This window comes from Muscardinus avellanarius (genome assembly GCF_963383645.1).
Source record: "Muscardinus avellanarius genome assembly, chromosome: 1".
In the NCBI taxonomy this organism is placed as follows: domain Eukaryota; kingdom Metazoa; phylum Chordata; class Mammalia; order Rodentia; family Gliridae; genus Muscardinus; species Muscardinus avellanarius.
The window spans coordinates 32673541-32690397 of NC_137786.1; the positions used below are offsets into that span (position 1 = coordinate 32673541).

Below are 16857 nucleotides of genomic sequence, written 5' to 3' on the forward strand. Positions count from 1 at the left end.
GAGTTACAAGCATGCATCACTATGCCTGGCTTATTCTTTATTTTGAAACAAGATTTCACTAAGTTGCAGAGGGCATAAGTAGTTGAGGCTGTCCGCAAACCTGTGATCCTCCTGTCTCAGTCTCCCAAGTACTGGGATTACAAGTGTGTACCACCATGCCCACCTAAAATTTGTGATTTTTAGATCAGAGATGCTCAACCTCTATCTACTCTTTTAAACTTCTTAAGATATTTACAAAACCAGGTATGGTGACACATGCTTGTAATTTCAGTACTTGGGAGGCTGAGATAAGATTGCAATTCACAAGTTCACAGCCAGCCTCAGCTACTTAGTGAGGCCCTCTGCAATTTAGTGAGACCCTGTTTTAAAATAAAGAATAAAAATAGGGCTGAGGGTTCAGCTTGGAGGTAGAATGCCCCTTGGTTCCATCTCCAGTACTTAAAAAAAAAATTTACAAGGAAATTGCAAGAGTAGTACAATGAATTCCTTTATATTCTTCCCCTGTATTCACCTTGTGTTAACATTTTGCTGCATTTGTTTGTAATATCTACTTCTTTCCGAATCATGATAATAAGTCTCAGATGTTTTAATTCTTTACCTCTAACAGCAGCATATATTTTCAAGAACAAGGACATTTTCTTTTTAAAAAAAACAATACAAACATCAAATTTAAGAAATTTGAAGTTGATATGATAGTATCTAATATAAGGTCCATTTTTAAATTTTGCTAGCTAAGCTAATAACACTAATAATGTTCTTTATAGACTTTAATTTCCAAGTCTAGGATTTAACTTAAATTCCCCATTTCATTTTGTGCCATGTCTTTATTTTAAAGTTATCGTATGTTTATTGTTTTTCTGGCCTTCTCAATGTGTTCTGATTCTAGTAATAAGTATCATGGTATAGATGCTCCAGGTATAGCCCAATGGTAGAGCACTTGTCTAGAATGTATAAATTCCTGGGTTCCATTCCCAGCAAGAGAAAACAGAAGTATAGTGAATATGGCTGTTACCCAACTCTCTGATCCTCAGGCCACATCTGAAATCAGCTTTGTGGTTTAAAAAAAATTACCTAATTTAAGCATATGGAAAACAAATTACTTTAGGCTCTATTACCTTTACATAGTAAACCTAGTCAGTTTGAAGAATTATTGAATTATATGTTTATATTATACTATATAGCCGGACATGGTGGCGCACACTTGTAATCCCAGAGTTTGGGAGGCTGAGACAGAAGGATCGCAGAGGTTTGAAGCCAGCTTCAGCTACAAAGAGTGAGGCTCTCAGCAACTTAGGTAGACCTTGTTTCCATATAAAGTATAAAATAGGTCTGGGAGTATAGCCCGGAGGTAGAAAGCCCCTGGGTTCCACCCCTAGTACCACAAAAAAGAAAATAATAATAATAATAATAATAATAATAATAATAATAATAATATACTACTATATATCATAATTTAAATTTTGTGGGAGTACTTTGTCTAAAGAACCTAAATTTACATTGAAATTATTTAAATTTACCACATCAATATTTTTACTAGTGCTTTCTAGCTTTAAATCAAAGGGGTTATTTTTAAAAAGAAAACTAAAACATAGCATTTAGAAGAAAGCCTATAAAGCTAAATTTATATATCCCAATATATACAAGTTTTTTGGTCTTATGTTTGTTTGTTTGTTTTTTGTTTGTGGTACTGGAGATGGAACCCAAGGGCATTCTACCTCCGAGCGACACCCTCAGCCCTATTTTTTTTTTTTAATTTTTTTATTTTCAAACAGGTTCTCATTAAGTTGCAGAGGGCCTCACTAAGTAGTGAAGGCTGCCCACGAACTGAGATCCTCCTGTCTCAGCCTCCCAAATGGTATTACAAACATGCACCACCACACCCGGCTTCCAAGATATACAAGTTTTAGCATATGTTGAGATACATGTAGAGTTTTTGCTACTGTGATGTCTTATACATTCTCTATTTTTATTTCCAGTGTGTTCCTTATTTAATTGCTATGGGCACCGACCCAGAACCTGCTATGCGGAACAAGGCTGATCAGCAGCTTGTGGAAATAGACAAAAAATATGCTGGATTCATTCATGTATGTATTTTTAATAGAACAACCTAAATTTAAACATCTTTTTTTAGTAAGCCACTTTTTTGGCAAAAATCATAACCACAGGTCATTTATTTTAGAGTAGAATGTTTCGCTTACTATTTACTTTCTAAGCATGTAACTAAGCTTCTCTCCTAAGGTATTTATAACTCTTTTAATTTCTCTGACAAAAATGAGGCTTTTATTGATTTCAGATGAAAGCAGTAGCTGGTATGAAGATGTCTTACCAAGTACAACAGGCAATCAACACGTGCCTAAAAGATCCTGTAAGGGGATTCAGACAAGATGAGTCCTCCAGCGCTTTGTGTTCACACCTTTACTCCATGATCCGCGGAAACCGCCAACACAGACGAGCTTTCCTTATTTCTCTCCTTAACCTCTTTGATGACACAGCAGTAAGCATAAAAACTTATTTTAAGAAAATAAATGTTCTAGAAATCTTATGCCTAAAGTAGCCATCACCTAAAATATTGTCATTTTAGTAAAGTTAGTGACTGTATTAATGTGCTTTCTTAATCTTCTAAGTGATTTACAACATATACTGTCAGACTTAAAGGGGAAGCCAGATGTGGTGTTAAATGCCTATAATTTCAGTACTTGGGAGGCAGAGATAGGAGAATCTCAGGTTTGAGGCCAGCTTCAGCAACTTAGAGTTTCAGCAACCTAGTGAGACCTGTTTCAAAAATAAAAAGGGCTTGGGTGTAGCTCAGAGGTGGGATGCCCCTGCGTTCAATAACAATACCAAATAAACTAAGGAGGAAATTTTACCTGAGAAATGTAATGTAATGAGAAGTATAATTGGGCCTCCATACCAAATATTTTAAAAACATTAAACAGTTCCTATAAGTGTACCTTTTAATCTTTATCACTAAACTATCACTTTGGTAATAGATTTCCATAATAAACAGGAATTTAATGTTTTTATTTTATTTTGTTAAATAAATTTTTATTGGTTCATTGTAGTCATATATCTTAATAGGATAAAAAACTTATGGGGATAATACAAGAACACATCAGCCCCCTAGCCCTTCCCTCCCCCTCCCTCCTTCCCATGCTTGGTTTCCTGATTAACTTTGATATGTTTGTTTGTTTCTTCCATATATGGTCGAGTTATTCTTGACAAGGTTTCCAAGAACATTTGGTAAAGGAAATAATAATCTTTTCACTAAATATTGTTGAAAAATAATAACAATGAAAAAGAATAAAATTGGGCCCTTAACCTAACACCATATACAAATATTAACTCAAAATAGATAAAAGACCTAAATGTAAATCTTAAGACTAAACTTTTAGAAGAAAACCAGGGTCATAAAACTTCACAGCATTGAAATTAGCAGTGATTTCTTGGATATAATTCCAAAGGCACAGGCAACAAAAGAATAAACAACAAACTTCATAAAAAATAGAAAAATATTGTACATCCAAAGACAATGTAAACAGAATTAAAAGTTACTGATAGAATGGGTTAAAATATTTCCAAATGCTATATCTGAAGGTAAATTAATATTCCAAATATAAATCCTAAAAATTACCAACAATAAAAACAAACAATACAGAATACTAAATTAGATAATGAATCTCCAAAAATTTTTATATGGCCAATAAACACATGAATATCACTCATCATTATAATAATATAACTAATCATTAAAGAAATACAAATAAAAACTATAGTTAAATACTACTTCACATTTGTTAGGATGGCTACTTAACATGAATTACCTCGCTCCAGCCCTTAACCTTGAGTTTGTTACTACCTTTACTTGTAAAGTGTCTTTCTTGTAAGCAGCAGATGGATGGATTCTGTTTTTTTAATCCATCCTAACACTTTATGTATTTTTATTGGGGAATTGAGGCCATTTACATTCAATGTGATTATTGAGAGATAACTTTTAATTCCTCACATGTTAAGATTTTATTTCTGTTTGAAATACTGTGTATTCTTATTTGCTTAGTTGTCTGCTGGATGGAAAATCTTGTTTCTCTGGTTCTGGTGTGTGTTACCTATTTCTTCTTTGTAGTTAATCTCCTTGAGTATTTTCTCTAGTGCTGGTTTTGAAGACATAAATTCCTTCAGTTTCTGTTTGTCATGGAAGCTTCTTATTTCCCCATCTAATTTGATAGAAAGTTTTGCTGGGTAGGAATTTTTGGCTGGAAGTTGTTTTCTTTCAGAGTTTGGAATATGTTACTCCAAGCCCTTCTGGCTCTCATGGCTTGGTTTGGGAAGTCTGGAGTGATTCTAATTGGTTTGCCTCTGAATGTCACTTGGCCCTTTGCTTTTGTTGCCTTTAAGATTCTCTGCTTGGCTTCCACATTGGTCATTTTGACAATTATGTGGCGTGGGGATCCTCTTCTCCGATCCTGTCTAAAGGGAGTTCTATAAGTTTCCTGGACCTGTGTATTGACCTCTTGCTCTATGTTTGAAATTTTTTCTATTATTTCTTTAAAGAGATTATTGATCCCTTGGTTTCACCTTCTTTTCCCTCCTCTATTCCAATTATTCGTAGGTTAGCTCTCTTAAAATGGGCCTGTATTCTTCAATGTCAGATTCCTGCAATCCGATTTTTTTCCTAAGTTATAAATTATTCATTTGGTTTTGGAGTGATCATCTTCTAGGAGTGAGATTCTATTTTCCATGTGGTCTAATCGATTGTTTATCATTTGAATTGATGCCTTTACTTCAATGGTTGCATCCTTTATTTCTTTTAGACTCTCCCTAAATTCTTTTGGAAGGCCCTATATTATTTCTACAGTTATATTCCTGATTTGATCTTCTAGAGATCTCTGAATTTCTGTGTTATCAGGTTCTGTTATTATGGGATTGTGGGCATTCATTGCTCTATTGTTGTTCCTCTTTCCCATGATTTCAGAATTTTGTGCCTTCTCTGGGTTCTTCCCCAGGTCACCACGACTTCACTTAGGGTGCTCTGGATCTTGAGTTTCTTTTAATCTCAGCCGCCACTACTTCTTTACTGGGTTATATCGCAAAGTCTCAGACCCAAAGAGTTAATCGAGGCTGTGCGAGACCGTGGGGGGTGCCGGGCTGGGCACCCCCCCACAGGGAGCTGCGACTAGGGTGTGGTATCTTTGCCACCACTACTCCTTCACTGGGTTGAACTGCAAAATATCCGACCCAAGGAGATTATCAAAGCTGCGCAAGTCCCTGGGGGTGCAGTGCTGGGATTTCTCCTGTAGGGACCGCAATTTCACTTAAAGTTATTATGCATGCTGATCTGGAGCTGTCGCGGACATGATGAACTCGCCGCCGCTGCTGGCAATATGGCACCACTGCCACGCCCTCGGCCATGAGGCTGGCATACTTCTTTTCTGGTTTTGAGCTCCGTTCTGAGTCCCTGGAAGGCTGGTGAGCTTAGCCACTGGGAGTTTTAGACATTCTTTGTGCTGAAAGAACTGCTGAATTACACCCGAATGATCTACAGCTGCTCACCTCAGCTCCTTGTTTACCTTTCCTCTCTGGAGCCTGGTGCTGTGAGGCATGATGGCGCTGGTGCGGCTCCGCAATGTGGGCTGGTTTCTTTTCTGGTCTCTGGTTGTTCTTCTAGTCTTCTTTTTCTCTGTTCCTTGTGTTTATGTTTTTCATTTCTCAGCTGATAATGTTTTCTGGCTATGAAAAGCGCTGATTTTATGGCAATAGAGATCGAGTGTTAGCAGGACTTGTAAACGCTACTTTTCTCGGTCGCCATCTTCCCGGAAGTCTGCTCAAATGTTTTTAGAGCATAATTATTTTAGAGTTTTAGCCACTGAGATCTCTAGCTGTTCATTTTGACTTCCTTAGTGAATAGTTTACTTTTATGTAATTACAATTTTAACACATTTGGCCTTTGCACAAGTTACATTGTCCATGGTCATTAGTCACCAAGAAGACAAAGCTCTATACTTTATTCATTCATGCATTTTATTCAGATACTTACTGATCCTTTGAATCCCGGTATTAGGGAGGCTTAGACAGAAGGATGGCAGGTTAGAGCCTAAAACTCTATAAGTTAGGGAAACTTTGTTTCAAAATAAAAAGGGTTAGAGGTATAGCTTAGAAATAGAATGCCGCTGGATGTAATCCCAATTACAATACATATATATTCGTATATATCATACATACACAATATATATTATACATACATGTTTAAATGTATTTTTATTTTATTTATTTATTTATATATTTTGGTGGTACTGGGGTTCCTGGAAAGCCTTCTACATCCGGGTTACACTCCCAGACCTATTTTTTTTATTTTATTTGGAAACAGGGTCTCTTAAGCCAGCAAGGCTGGCTTCAAACCAGTGCGATCTTCCTGTCTCCACCTCCCAAGCGTGGGGATTACAAGTGTGCGCCATAAATGTATAATATATTTAAATACAACACTAGATGTAATCCCAATTAAGTATATATATTTAATACTTGCCATAGGACCAGTCATGGTGTAAGAGATCACAGGATAAGGGTATAGTATCTGCCGACCTAGAGGTTACAAACCAGTCTATGTATAATTTCTTTAAAAGAAACAAAATCAACCTTTTTATGATTTTAGTCACTTTGTTAGCTGGACACACATTTTTCTCTCACAATAAAGCAAAATTATCAATTCCAGAGTATAGATACCTTACTTAAACTCTTTTAAAGTGCTACATGAAAGCCAGGCATGGTGGATCATGCTTGTAATCCCAATACTTGGGAGGCTGAGACAAGAAGATCTGAGGTTCACAGCCAGCAATTTAGGCTCCCAGCAACTTAGTGAAACGCGGTTTCAAAATAAAAGAATAAAATGGGGCTGGGTGTGTAGCTCAGAGGTAGTGCTCCGGGGTTCCATCCCCAGTACCTAGCTACACATGGTGCTAGATGAAATTTTGGCATATCCTAGCAAATAAATATTATAAACACCTACTTCAGAAATGCCTAAAGTATAATCTGTCATCATCATTATATTATCATCAGTGGTCCCTTTCACTGTGTATGGGGACTGTGCTACAAGTGCAAAATGGAATGATGTAGTGCTCTTGCCCTCAGAGGCCTTTCCTCCAGTTATAGGGCCAGGACACAAAGAAAAATAGTGTTTAAAGTTAGTGTATCCTGAATGCCTGGTGTTTGAATTGATGATAATTACCCCAGTCCTTGTCTTTCTGTTGAGCTTCACCCCTGTGTGGTTTTACTGCAGACTCTGCTATGGACTAGATTTCTGCCATCTCAGCATTTGAAATTGGGAATCAGCTCTCATAAAGCAGTGCTTTTTTCTGACTATCTCCAACAAAAGATATCAGAGTAGAAAAAAATCACTGAAGGCATAAAGCAATTAGATGAGTTGGATCTACTATATAAAGCAGAGAAGGAAGGTGTTCTAGGCAGTAGCAAAACCACAAAAAAAATGTTTAGGAAATAATGAGTAGATTGTCATTTGACAGGGGCAGAAAAGTCATATTGAAACATCATATAAAGAGGATCCTATAGACAATGGACTATTGAAATTTTTTAAATAAAATGATGAGCCAGGCTTGTTGGCACATTGCCTGTAATCCCAGTACTTAGGACACTGAGACAAGAGGATCTCAGGTTTGAGGATAGCCAGAGCAAGTAATAAGACTATTGAGACCCTGCTTCCAAATAAGAAATAAAATTGGGCAGGGGATTTGCCTGGAATGTAGAATGCCTCTGGGTTCAATCCCCCAGTACCATAAAATAAGTAGGAGCTGGGCATGATGGTACATGCCTGTAATCCCAATACTTGGGAGGCTGAGACAGGAGGATCACAGGTTCAAGGCCAACCTTCTTAAAAATAACAATAAGTAGGAACTATAATTCTAATCTTAAATTTTGGCAGCCTCGGAGTTTGTTTGTTTTTTGGGTTTTTTGGTCTGTTTGTTTGTTTGTTTGTTTGTTTTTTCAGTACTAGAGATTGAACCCAGGGGCATTCTAACTCCAAGCTACACCCTCAGCCCTATTTCTTATTCTTTTTTGTTGTTGTTGTTTTGTTTTGTTTTGTTTCTGTGGTACTGGGGGTGAAACCCAGGGGCTTTTGTACCTCCAGGCTACACTCCCAGACCTATTTTATACTTTATTTGGAAACAGGGTCTCACTAAGTTGCTGAGAGCCTCACTAAGTAGCTGGGGCTGGCTTCAAGCCTGTATGATCCTCCCGTCTCAGCCTCCCCAGTACTGGGATTACAAGTGTGCGCTGCCACCATGCCCAGCTTCTTATTCTTTATTTTGAAAAAGGGCCTCACTAAGTAGCTGAGGATGTCCACAAGCTGTGATCCTCCTATGCCATCTTCTCAAGTACTGGGATTACAAGTGTGTACCACGCCTCGCCTCAGAGTTTTTGTTTTGTTTTGTTTTTGGTGGTACTGGGGTTCCTGGAAGCCCTTCTACCTCCAGACTACACTCCCAGACCTATTTTTATATTTTTATTTGGAAACAGGGTCTCTTAAGCCAGCGCGGCTGGCTTCGAACCTGAGTGATCCTCCTGTCTCCGGCTCCCAAGTGCAGGGATTACAAGCGTGCACCACCACGCCTGGTGCCTCAGAGTTTTTATAGCGTGAAACTGGTAACACTGTCAAAATAACTGACATTTCAGGCCGGGCATGGTGGCGGCCGGAGGATCACGCAGGTTCGAAGCCAGCCACACTGGCTTAAGAGACCCTGTTTCCAAATAAAAATATAAAAATAGGTCTGGGAGTGTAGCCCGGCGATAGAAGGGCTTCCAGGAACCCCAGTACCACAAAAAAAAAAAAAAAAAAAAAAAAAAAAACCTGCCATTTCCTATGTTTTGTTAGTATGTGAGTTTGAGGAGTTTTTGTTTGTTTTGTTTGGTTTGGTGGTACTAGGGGTGGAACCCAGGGGCTTTCTACCTCCGGGCTATACACCCAGACCTATGTTATATTTTTTTTATTTGGAAACAGGGTCTCACTAAGTTGCTGAAAGCCTCACTAAGTAGCTGAGGCTGGCTTCGAACCTGTGTGATCCTCCTGTCTCAGCCTCCCAAGCGCAGGGATTACAAACGTGCGCCACCACGCCCAACCATTTCCACTTATTTTTGAGGGCAGAATAGTAATTGTAGCTGATCTCCAATGAGCTAAACTCAGGAGTACAATGACAATTATGAACTTACATATATACTTTCTCTTGTGGTATGAATTTATCATAAGATCCCATATACTTTATAAGAAGCTTTAAGGATTTTTACTTGGGTGTACTAAAAAAAATTCACAACTTCCCTCTTAAGGTAGCATGGTATGAATCATTATAAAATCTCATAAAATATATAAGATTATTTTATAAACTATTTTATAAACTATTTCCGATTCAGGCAGGGTAGTGCACACTTGCAATCCCTGTGTTTGGGAGGCCCTCTGTGAAACATTGTTTCAAAATAAAGAATAAAATAGGGCTGAGGATGTGGCTCCGAGGTAGAATGCCCCTGGGTTCAGGAACATCCTCCGTACCACAAAATAAATGAATAAACAAACTATTTCTATCTCCCCATTCTTTTTCTTACTCCACTTTCTTTTTTACTTTCTTTTCCTCTTTCCTTCCTTTTTTCTCCCTCCCTCCCTCCTTTTCTTTTTCTTTACCTCCCTTTCTATTTCTCTGTCTCTTAAGATTGAAGTGAGCCAGGCGTGGTGGTACATGCTTGTAATCCCAACACTTGAGAGGCTAAGACAGGAGGATCGCTCAGGTTCGAAGCCAGCCTCGGCTACTTAGTGAGGCTCCCAGTAACTTAGTGAGACCCTCTTTCCAAATAAAGTATAAAATAGGTCAGGGAGAGTCGCCTGGAGATAGAGAAGCCCTGGGTTCCACCCTCAGTACCACAAAAAAAAAAAAGAAAGAAAAGATTGAGGTCACAGTACCTACCCTGCAGTTTGTTTTTGATTTTTTTGTTTTGTTTCCTGCGGTACCAGGAATGGAACCCAGGGGCTTTCTACCTCTGAGCTATACTCACAGACCTATTTTATATTTTATTTGGAAACAGGGTCTCACTGAGTTGCCGAGAACCTCACTAAGTAGCTGAGGCTGGCTTTGAACCTGTGCCATCCTCCTGTCTCAGCCTCCCAAGTTCTAGGATTACAAGCATGCGCCACGACACCCAGCCCCTGTACTATTTTTCTAACAAGAATTTTGGATGGATTTTTTAATTGTCCACTAAATATATGTACCTTTTTTTAATTTACAGAAAACAGAAGTGACTATGCTCTTGTATATAGCAGACAATCTAGCCTGTTTTCCATACCAGACGCAGGAAGAGCCGTTGTTTATAATGCATCATATAGACATTACACTCTCAGTTTCTGGTAGTAACCTACTGCAGTCATTCAAGGAGGTAAGTCACACACATTACTATTTTTAATATACCAATGAAAAGTGCAGGCATGCTATTTTCATTGTTTTATATTTTGTTTTTATTCTTTTCATGGGTATATAAAATTTCTCTTAACCTATTGAAATCTGGACAGTACTTGAATTGGGAGAGGAAGTGGATTGCCATTTTATTTCTATTCAGAAATATCTAAAACCATTCCATTTCTACATCATTTAGGTGGACTTTGTAAACATGTATGAATTGTTATGATATGCCATCCCACTCATTTACTTTTCTGTTTTAGCACTGACCTTAACTGCTTTGTGTCCACTCATATATCCATTTAAATCCCATTTTTAGAGCATCTTGTTAGTCAATAAATCTTGAACTCAACAGCTCAGAACAGTGTACATGAAGGTCTATTTATAAGGAAACAGGAAGTTATGAGCCACTGATCTCCTTATTTCTCAAACCAACCTCATAATGATGTCAGTATATTATGTGCCCAAAATTTTATAAACTTTATATCTTTTCTGTTGTGACTTTTAGAAGGAAATGTAATGAATTATAAAAGCACCCAATGTGTCACTAGACACATAGTAAACTTAACTCAGTAAAATTCTTCAAAATTTGAACATTTTTATGTGCTTGATAATTCAGTTAGATCCATTTTACAAAGGTGCTCAAAGCTTAGCCTTGCCAAACTAGTAATCAAAGAACTTACTGTTATAGATATGTAACATTTTCAAAACATACAAAGAACCAGGATTTAATTCTAAGTCTTGGGACCTAAATGTTCCCACAAGGCTTACATATCCAGTTGTTTATAGAAAGTCAGGAGTATAAATGGGTGTGGTGGCGCACGCTTGTAATCCCCGCGCTTGGGAGGCTGAGACAGGAGGATCGCACAGCTTAGAAGCCAGCCTCAGCTACTGAGTGAGGCTCTCAGCAACTTAGTGAGACTGTTTCCAAATAAAGTATAAAATACATCTGAGAGTATAGCTTGGAGGTAGAAAAGCCCCTGGGTTCCACACACCCCCATCCTGCCCCCAGTACCACAAAAAAGAAAAAAGAAAGAAAGAAAGTCAGGTTTATAAAATGTTAATTTAAGGAAGCTTTTTAAAGCTATTGAATGAAACATGCTTGTATTTGTTAGTGGTACTTTGATTCTTTTTCAAACAGAAGAATTTCTTTTTTCTTTCAGTCTATGGTAAAGGACAAAAGGAAAGAGAGAAAATCATCACCTAACAAGGAGAATGAGTCAAGTGAGAGTGAAGAAGAAGTTTCCAGGCCTCGGAAGTCACGGAAACGTGTAGATTCAGATTCAGATTCAGATTCAGAAGATGATATAAATTCAGTGATGAAATGTTTGCCAGAAAATTCAGCTCCTTTAATTGAATTTGCAAATGTCTCCCAGGGTATTTTATTGCTTCTTATGTTAAAACAACATTTGAAAAATCTCTGTGGATTTTCTGATAGGTGAGTTAAAATAAGCAGTAAGGAAAAGAAAAAACATACTTTGTTCAAATAGTAAAAAATATAAAGTCCAGTTGCAATTACATGCTCACTATAATATTAGAAATACTCTTTTTTTAAAAATACATGAGTCAACTGGGCACTGTGGCACATACCTGTAATCCCAGTACTTGGGAGGCTGAGAGAGGAGGATCACAGGTTCGAGACCAACCTCAGAAGCTAAGTAAGACCCGGTTTCAAAATTTAAAGAAGGATTGGGGGTGTATCTAAGTCAGATGTCCATGGATTCAATCCCCAATACCACAAAAAAAAATTAAAAAATTAAAATGCATGAATCTCCAGGCATGGTGACTTACTTTGGAGACTAAGGAGAATCAAAGTTTGATGCCAGCCAGGGCAACAGTCAACATTGAGATCCTGTCCCAGAAAAAGCAAAATAAATACACAGATAAACAAACATAAGGCCCTGGGTTCCACCTCAGCACCAGAAAAGGAGTTTGGTTCCTTTTGTTGTTAGATAATATTTCACTATGTAATACCTCACAATTTAAGTTTTTACTTTGTGTGTGTGTGTGTGTGTGTGTGTGGTACTGGGGTTGGAACCCTGGGTCCTTCTACCTCTGGGCTGTACTCCCAAACCTATTTTATATTTTATCTGGAAACAGGGTGTCAGTAAGTTACTGAGAACCTCACTAAGTAGCTGAGGCTGGCTTCGAATCTGTACGATCCTCCTATCTCAGCCTCCCAAGTGCTGGGATTACAAGTGTGCACCACCACGCCTGGTTTTATTATTTTACATATTGAAAAGAAGAAAAAATATTCTGTCTTGCTGGTAATGCATTACAAATTAAAGGACTTATTTTATTGGTTTCGGTTTTTTTTGTGGTACTGGGATTCCTGGAAACCCTTCTACCTCCGGGCTACACTCCCAGACACCTTTTTTTTTATATATATATTTTTATTTGGAAACAGTGTCTCTTAAACCAGGGAGGCTGTCTTCGAACCTGTCCCATCCTCCTGTTTTTTAATCCCCACGCTTGGGAGGCAGAGACAGGAGGATCCGGCAGGTTCGAAGACAGACTCCCTGGTTTAAGAGATACTGTTTCCAAATAAAAATATAAAAAATAGGCTTTTATAAAAAAAAAAGATTTATGATGGTGCACACTGGTAATCCCAGCATTCAGGAGGCTGAGACAGGAAGATCACAGTTCAAGGACAACCTCAGCTACTTATCTAGGCCCTTTGCAACTCAGTAAGACCCTGTTTCAAAAATAAAAAAGACTAAAAAAAATTGGGCTGGGGGTGTAGCTTGACAGTATAATGTCCCTGGGTTCCATGCCTGGTACCACCAAAAAAAAAAAAAAAAAAAAACATTATAAATCAAGTTTGTAAAAAGCTTTGGATACAGTGGCACACACCTGTAATTCCAGTATTTGGGAGGCTGAGACAGTAAGTTCATAGGTTTTTGAGGCCAATTTGAGATTAAAAAATAAAATAGGCTGGATGTGGTGATGCACAGTTAATCCCAGTACTTTGGAGACTGAGATAGGAGTATCAGGTTCGAGGCCAGCCTCAGCTACTTAGTGAGGCCCTCTGCAACTTAGTGAGACCCTGTTTTAAAATCAAGAATATAAAAGATGGCTTAGGAGCCAAGCATGGTGGGGCATGCTTGTAATCCCAGCATTTGGGAGGCTGAGACAGGAGGATCATGGTTCAAGGACAGCCTCAGCTACTTGGTGAGGCCCTTCGAAATCAGTGAGACCCTGTTTCAAAACAAAGAGTAGAAACTAGGGCTGGGAGTGTAGCTCGGAGGTAGAATGCCCCTGGATTCCATCCCCAGTACTGCAATAAAATAAAATAGGGCTGAGGGTATAGCTCGGAAGTAGAATGCCCCTAGGTTCAATCTCCAGTATCACAAAAAAAGTTTAAAAAATGGGTCTGCGGGTGTAGCTCAGAAGTAGAATGCCCCTGGATTCAATCCCCAGCACTAATATAAATAAGTTTGTTAATAAGTAAAATGTAACTAAAATTAATTTAAATATGAGTACCTGAAAATATTTTAGAATCTTTGATCTTGTGTTTCCAAAACAGTAAGATTCAGAAATACTCTCCATCAGAATCTGCAAAAGTATATGACAAAGCGATTAACCGAAAAACAGGAGTTCATTTTCATCCAAAACAAACACTGGACTTCCTGCGGAGTGATATGGCCAATTCCAAAATCACCGAAGATGTGAAGAGGAGTATAGTAAAACAGTATCTAGATGTAAGTAGCAAAATTTCCTTCACATGATAACTTCTTCAAAAAGTACATTTTGGGGAGAGAGCTATTTTATTTATATTGAATGTAAGCTCCATGAGCTACCATTTGTGGTTTTTAATGAGACACTTTTAAGTCTGACTCTCCTTTTGCACCCACTGCATCATAATTATTTTGTCTTAGAAAACAACAACCCACTAATAATTTTATTTTACCAGAAAATGAAATATTAGAGAAACTATGTATGTGTGTATTTTTAAATCAGTGTATTACATGATTTACATCTCATAAAAGTAAAACCACAAACAGCTATTCTCTACCTCCTTTGGCCACTCTATTCTCCTTTTTGGCAACCAATATTACCATATTCTTTTTTTTTTTTTTTTGCGGGTCTGGGGATGGAACCCAGGGGCATTTGACCTCTGAGCTACACCCCCTGCCCTATTTTTTATTCTTTACTTTGAAACTGGGTCTCACTGAGTTGCAGAGGGCCTCACTAAGTAGCTGAGGCTGTCTGTGAACCACGATCTTCCAGGTCTCAGCCTCCCAAATGCTGGGATTACAAGCGTGTGCCACCACACCCGGCTAACCTTATATTTGTTCATGAGAAATACAAGCAAGCATAATATATACATATATATATGTATGTGTGTGTATATATATGTGTGTGTGTGTATATATATATAATCACACACAAGGATGTATATATTAACCTAAGTAAGTGAGACACGCCTCAGCAACTTAGGCTCTCAACAATCTAGCAAGACCTATTTAAAAAAAAAAAAAAAATTTTTTTTTTTTTTTAATTTATAAAAAGGCTGGGAGCCAGGCATGGTGACCCACGCTTGTAATCCCATTTTTTGGGAAGCTGAGACAGGAGGATTGTGCAGGTTTGAAGCCACCCTCAGCTACTTAGTGAGGATCTCAGCAACTTAGTAAGACCCTGTTTCCAAATAAAATAAAAAATAGGCCTGGAAGTGTAGCCTGGATGTAGAAACCTGTGGGTTCTATTCCAAGTACCACAAAAAAAAAAAAAAAAAAAAAAAAAATTAAAAAAGGCTGGGGGTATTGCTCAGAAGTAAAATGCCCCTGGGTTGAATCCTCAGGAAAACACACACGTGTGTGTGTGTCTGTGTGTGTGTGTGTGTGTGTCTGTGTATGTATATCTGAATTCATTAAGAAAAAATAAAATTAAGGTTGCCAGGGGCCAAGAGGCAGGACAGATAAGGTAGACTGTTCAGTGAGTACAGGGCTTCTGTTTAGAATGATAAATGGAATCACTAAGCCAAACATGACAGGGGAGGGACCAGGATGGGGACTGGGTAAGGGCTAATTGGGTGATGTGTGCATGTATTTCTTGCATCCCATTACGATGTATGAGTACAATGCACCAATAAAAAAAAACAATGATAAAAGGGTTCTGGAAATGGATAGTGATGATGGTCACACATTATGAATGTACTTGATACCAATGAACTGTACATTTAAAATTATTATGTTGATTAGAATTTTAAAATATTTTTAGTCTTTAAACAGGGTTTCACTAAGTATCTGAGGCTGGCCATGAACCTGAGATCCTCCTGTCTTTATACTCTGAATTTTTAAAAATCTCATTTCTCGCCACATGTGGCAGAGCACACTTGTAATCCCAGTACTTGAGAGGCTGTTCTTACAGGTTTAAGAACAGCCTCAGCAACTTAGGGGAGAGTTTGTTTTGTTTTGAATAAAAAATAAAGCTGGCTGTTGTACACGTGTAATCCCACTACTTGGGAGGCTGAGACAAGAGGATCTCAGATTCATGGCCAGCCTCAGCAACTTAGTGACACCCTGTTTCAAAATAAAAGAATAAAATAGAAATGAAGATGTGGCTCAGAGGTAGAGTGCTCCTGGGTTCTACCTCTAGTACCAGAAAAAATAAGGTTTGGGATATGACTTGGAGGTAGAATGCCTCTGGGTTCAATCCCCATTACCACAAAAAATAAAAATCTTTTAGTTCTCATTTAAAGTTTTTCACCATCCTTTGCTTCCTCTTGTACTTTCTTATCAAAAAACAAAGAGGGCAGAGAACTGAACGGTGTCTAACAGTACCTATTGTCACCTGGGTAATGAGACTTAATGGGCCAAATCCAGTTCATTGCCTGCTTTTTTTAAAAAAACAGCCATGCTCAGTCTATAACTGCTTTTATGCAACAGTTGCAGGGTTGTATAATTGTGACAGAGATCATATGGCCTACAAACACAAAAATATTTACTATCTGGCCCTGTTTACCAACCCTTAATTTGGACAGTGCTGTAGTCTCTTTCACCCACTGCTGCCCTAGGAAATATTTAGAAATTTGACTATCTTGTTTGAAATATTTACTTAAAACTCTGAATTAATATCTGTTTTTGATAGTTCAAACTTCTCATGGAACACCTAGACCCTGATGAAGAAGAGGAAGAAGGAGAGGTGTCAGCTAGCACAAATGCTCGGAATAAAGCAATTACCTCGCTGCTTGGAGGAGGCAGCCCTAAAAATAATACAGCAGAGACAGAAGATGATGAAAGTGATGGGGAGGATAGAGGAGGAGGCACTTCAGGGGTGAGGCGGAGGAGGAGTCAACGTATTTCGCAGCGTATTACGTAAAATGATTTTTATGTGCTTATATATGTCAGTCTATTAAATGTACACCAAGTAATGTAATACTTATAAAAGAAAACATTTTGTAGATAGAGATTCT

At 38.0% G+C, this 16857-nt stretch overlaps 1 protein-coding gene across 1 annotated transcript in view; it reads left to right on the forward strand.

Moving 5' to 3' along the window:
• Window positions 1-16857, forward strand: part of NIPBL (NIPBL cohesin loading factor) — a gene marked incomplete at both ends in the record, with an annotated part of 122576 nt that overhangs the window by 104942 nt on the left and 777 nt on the right. The window contains 6 exons of the mRNA XM_080694804.1: window positions 1977-2084; window positions 2294-2494; window positions 10276-10422; window positions 11606-11880; window positions 13969-14143; window positions 16533-16718. Coding sequence (XP_080550930.1) covers window positions 1977-2084; window positions 2294-2494; window positions 10276-10422; window positions 11606-11880; window positions 13969-14143; window positions 16533-16718 — 1092 coding nt within the window. The remainder of the gene's footprint in view (window positions 1-1976; window positions 2085-2293; window positions 2495-10275; window positions 10423-11605; window positions 11881-13968; window positions 14144-16532; window positions 16719-16857) is intronic.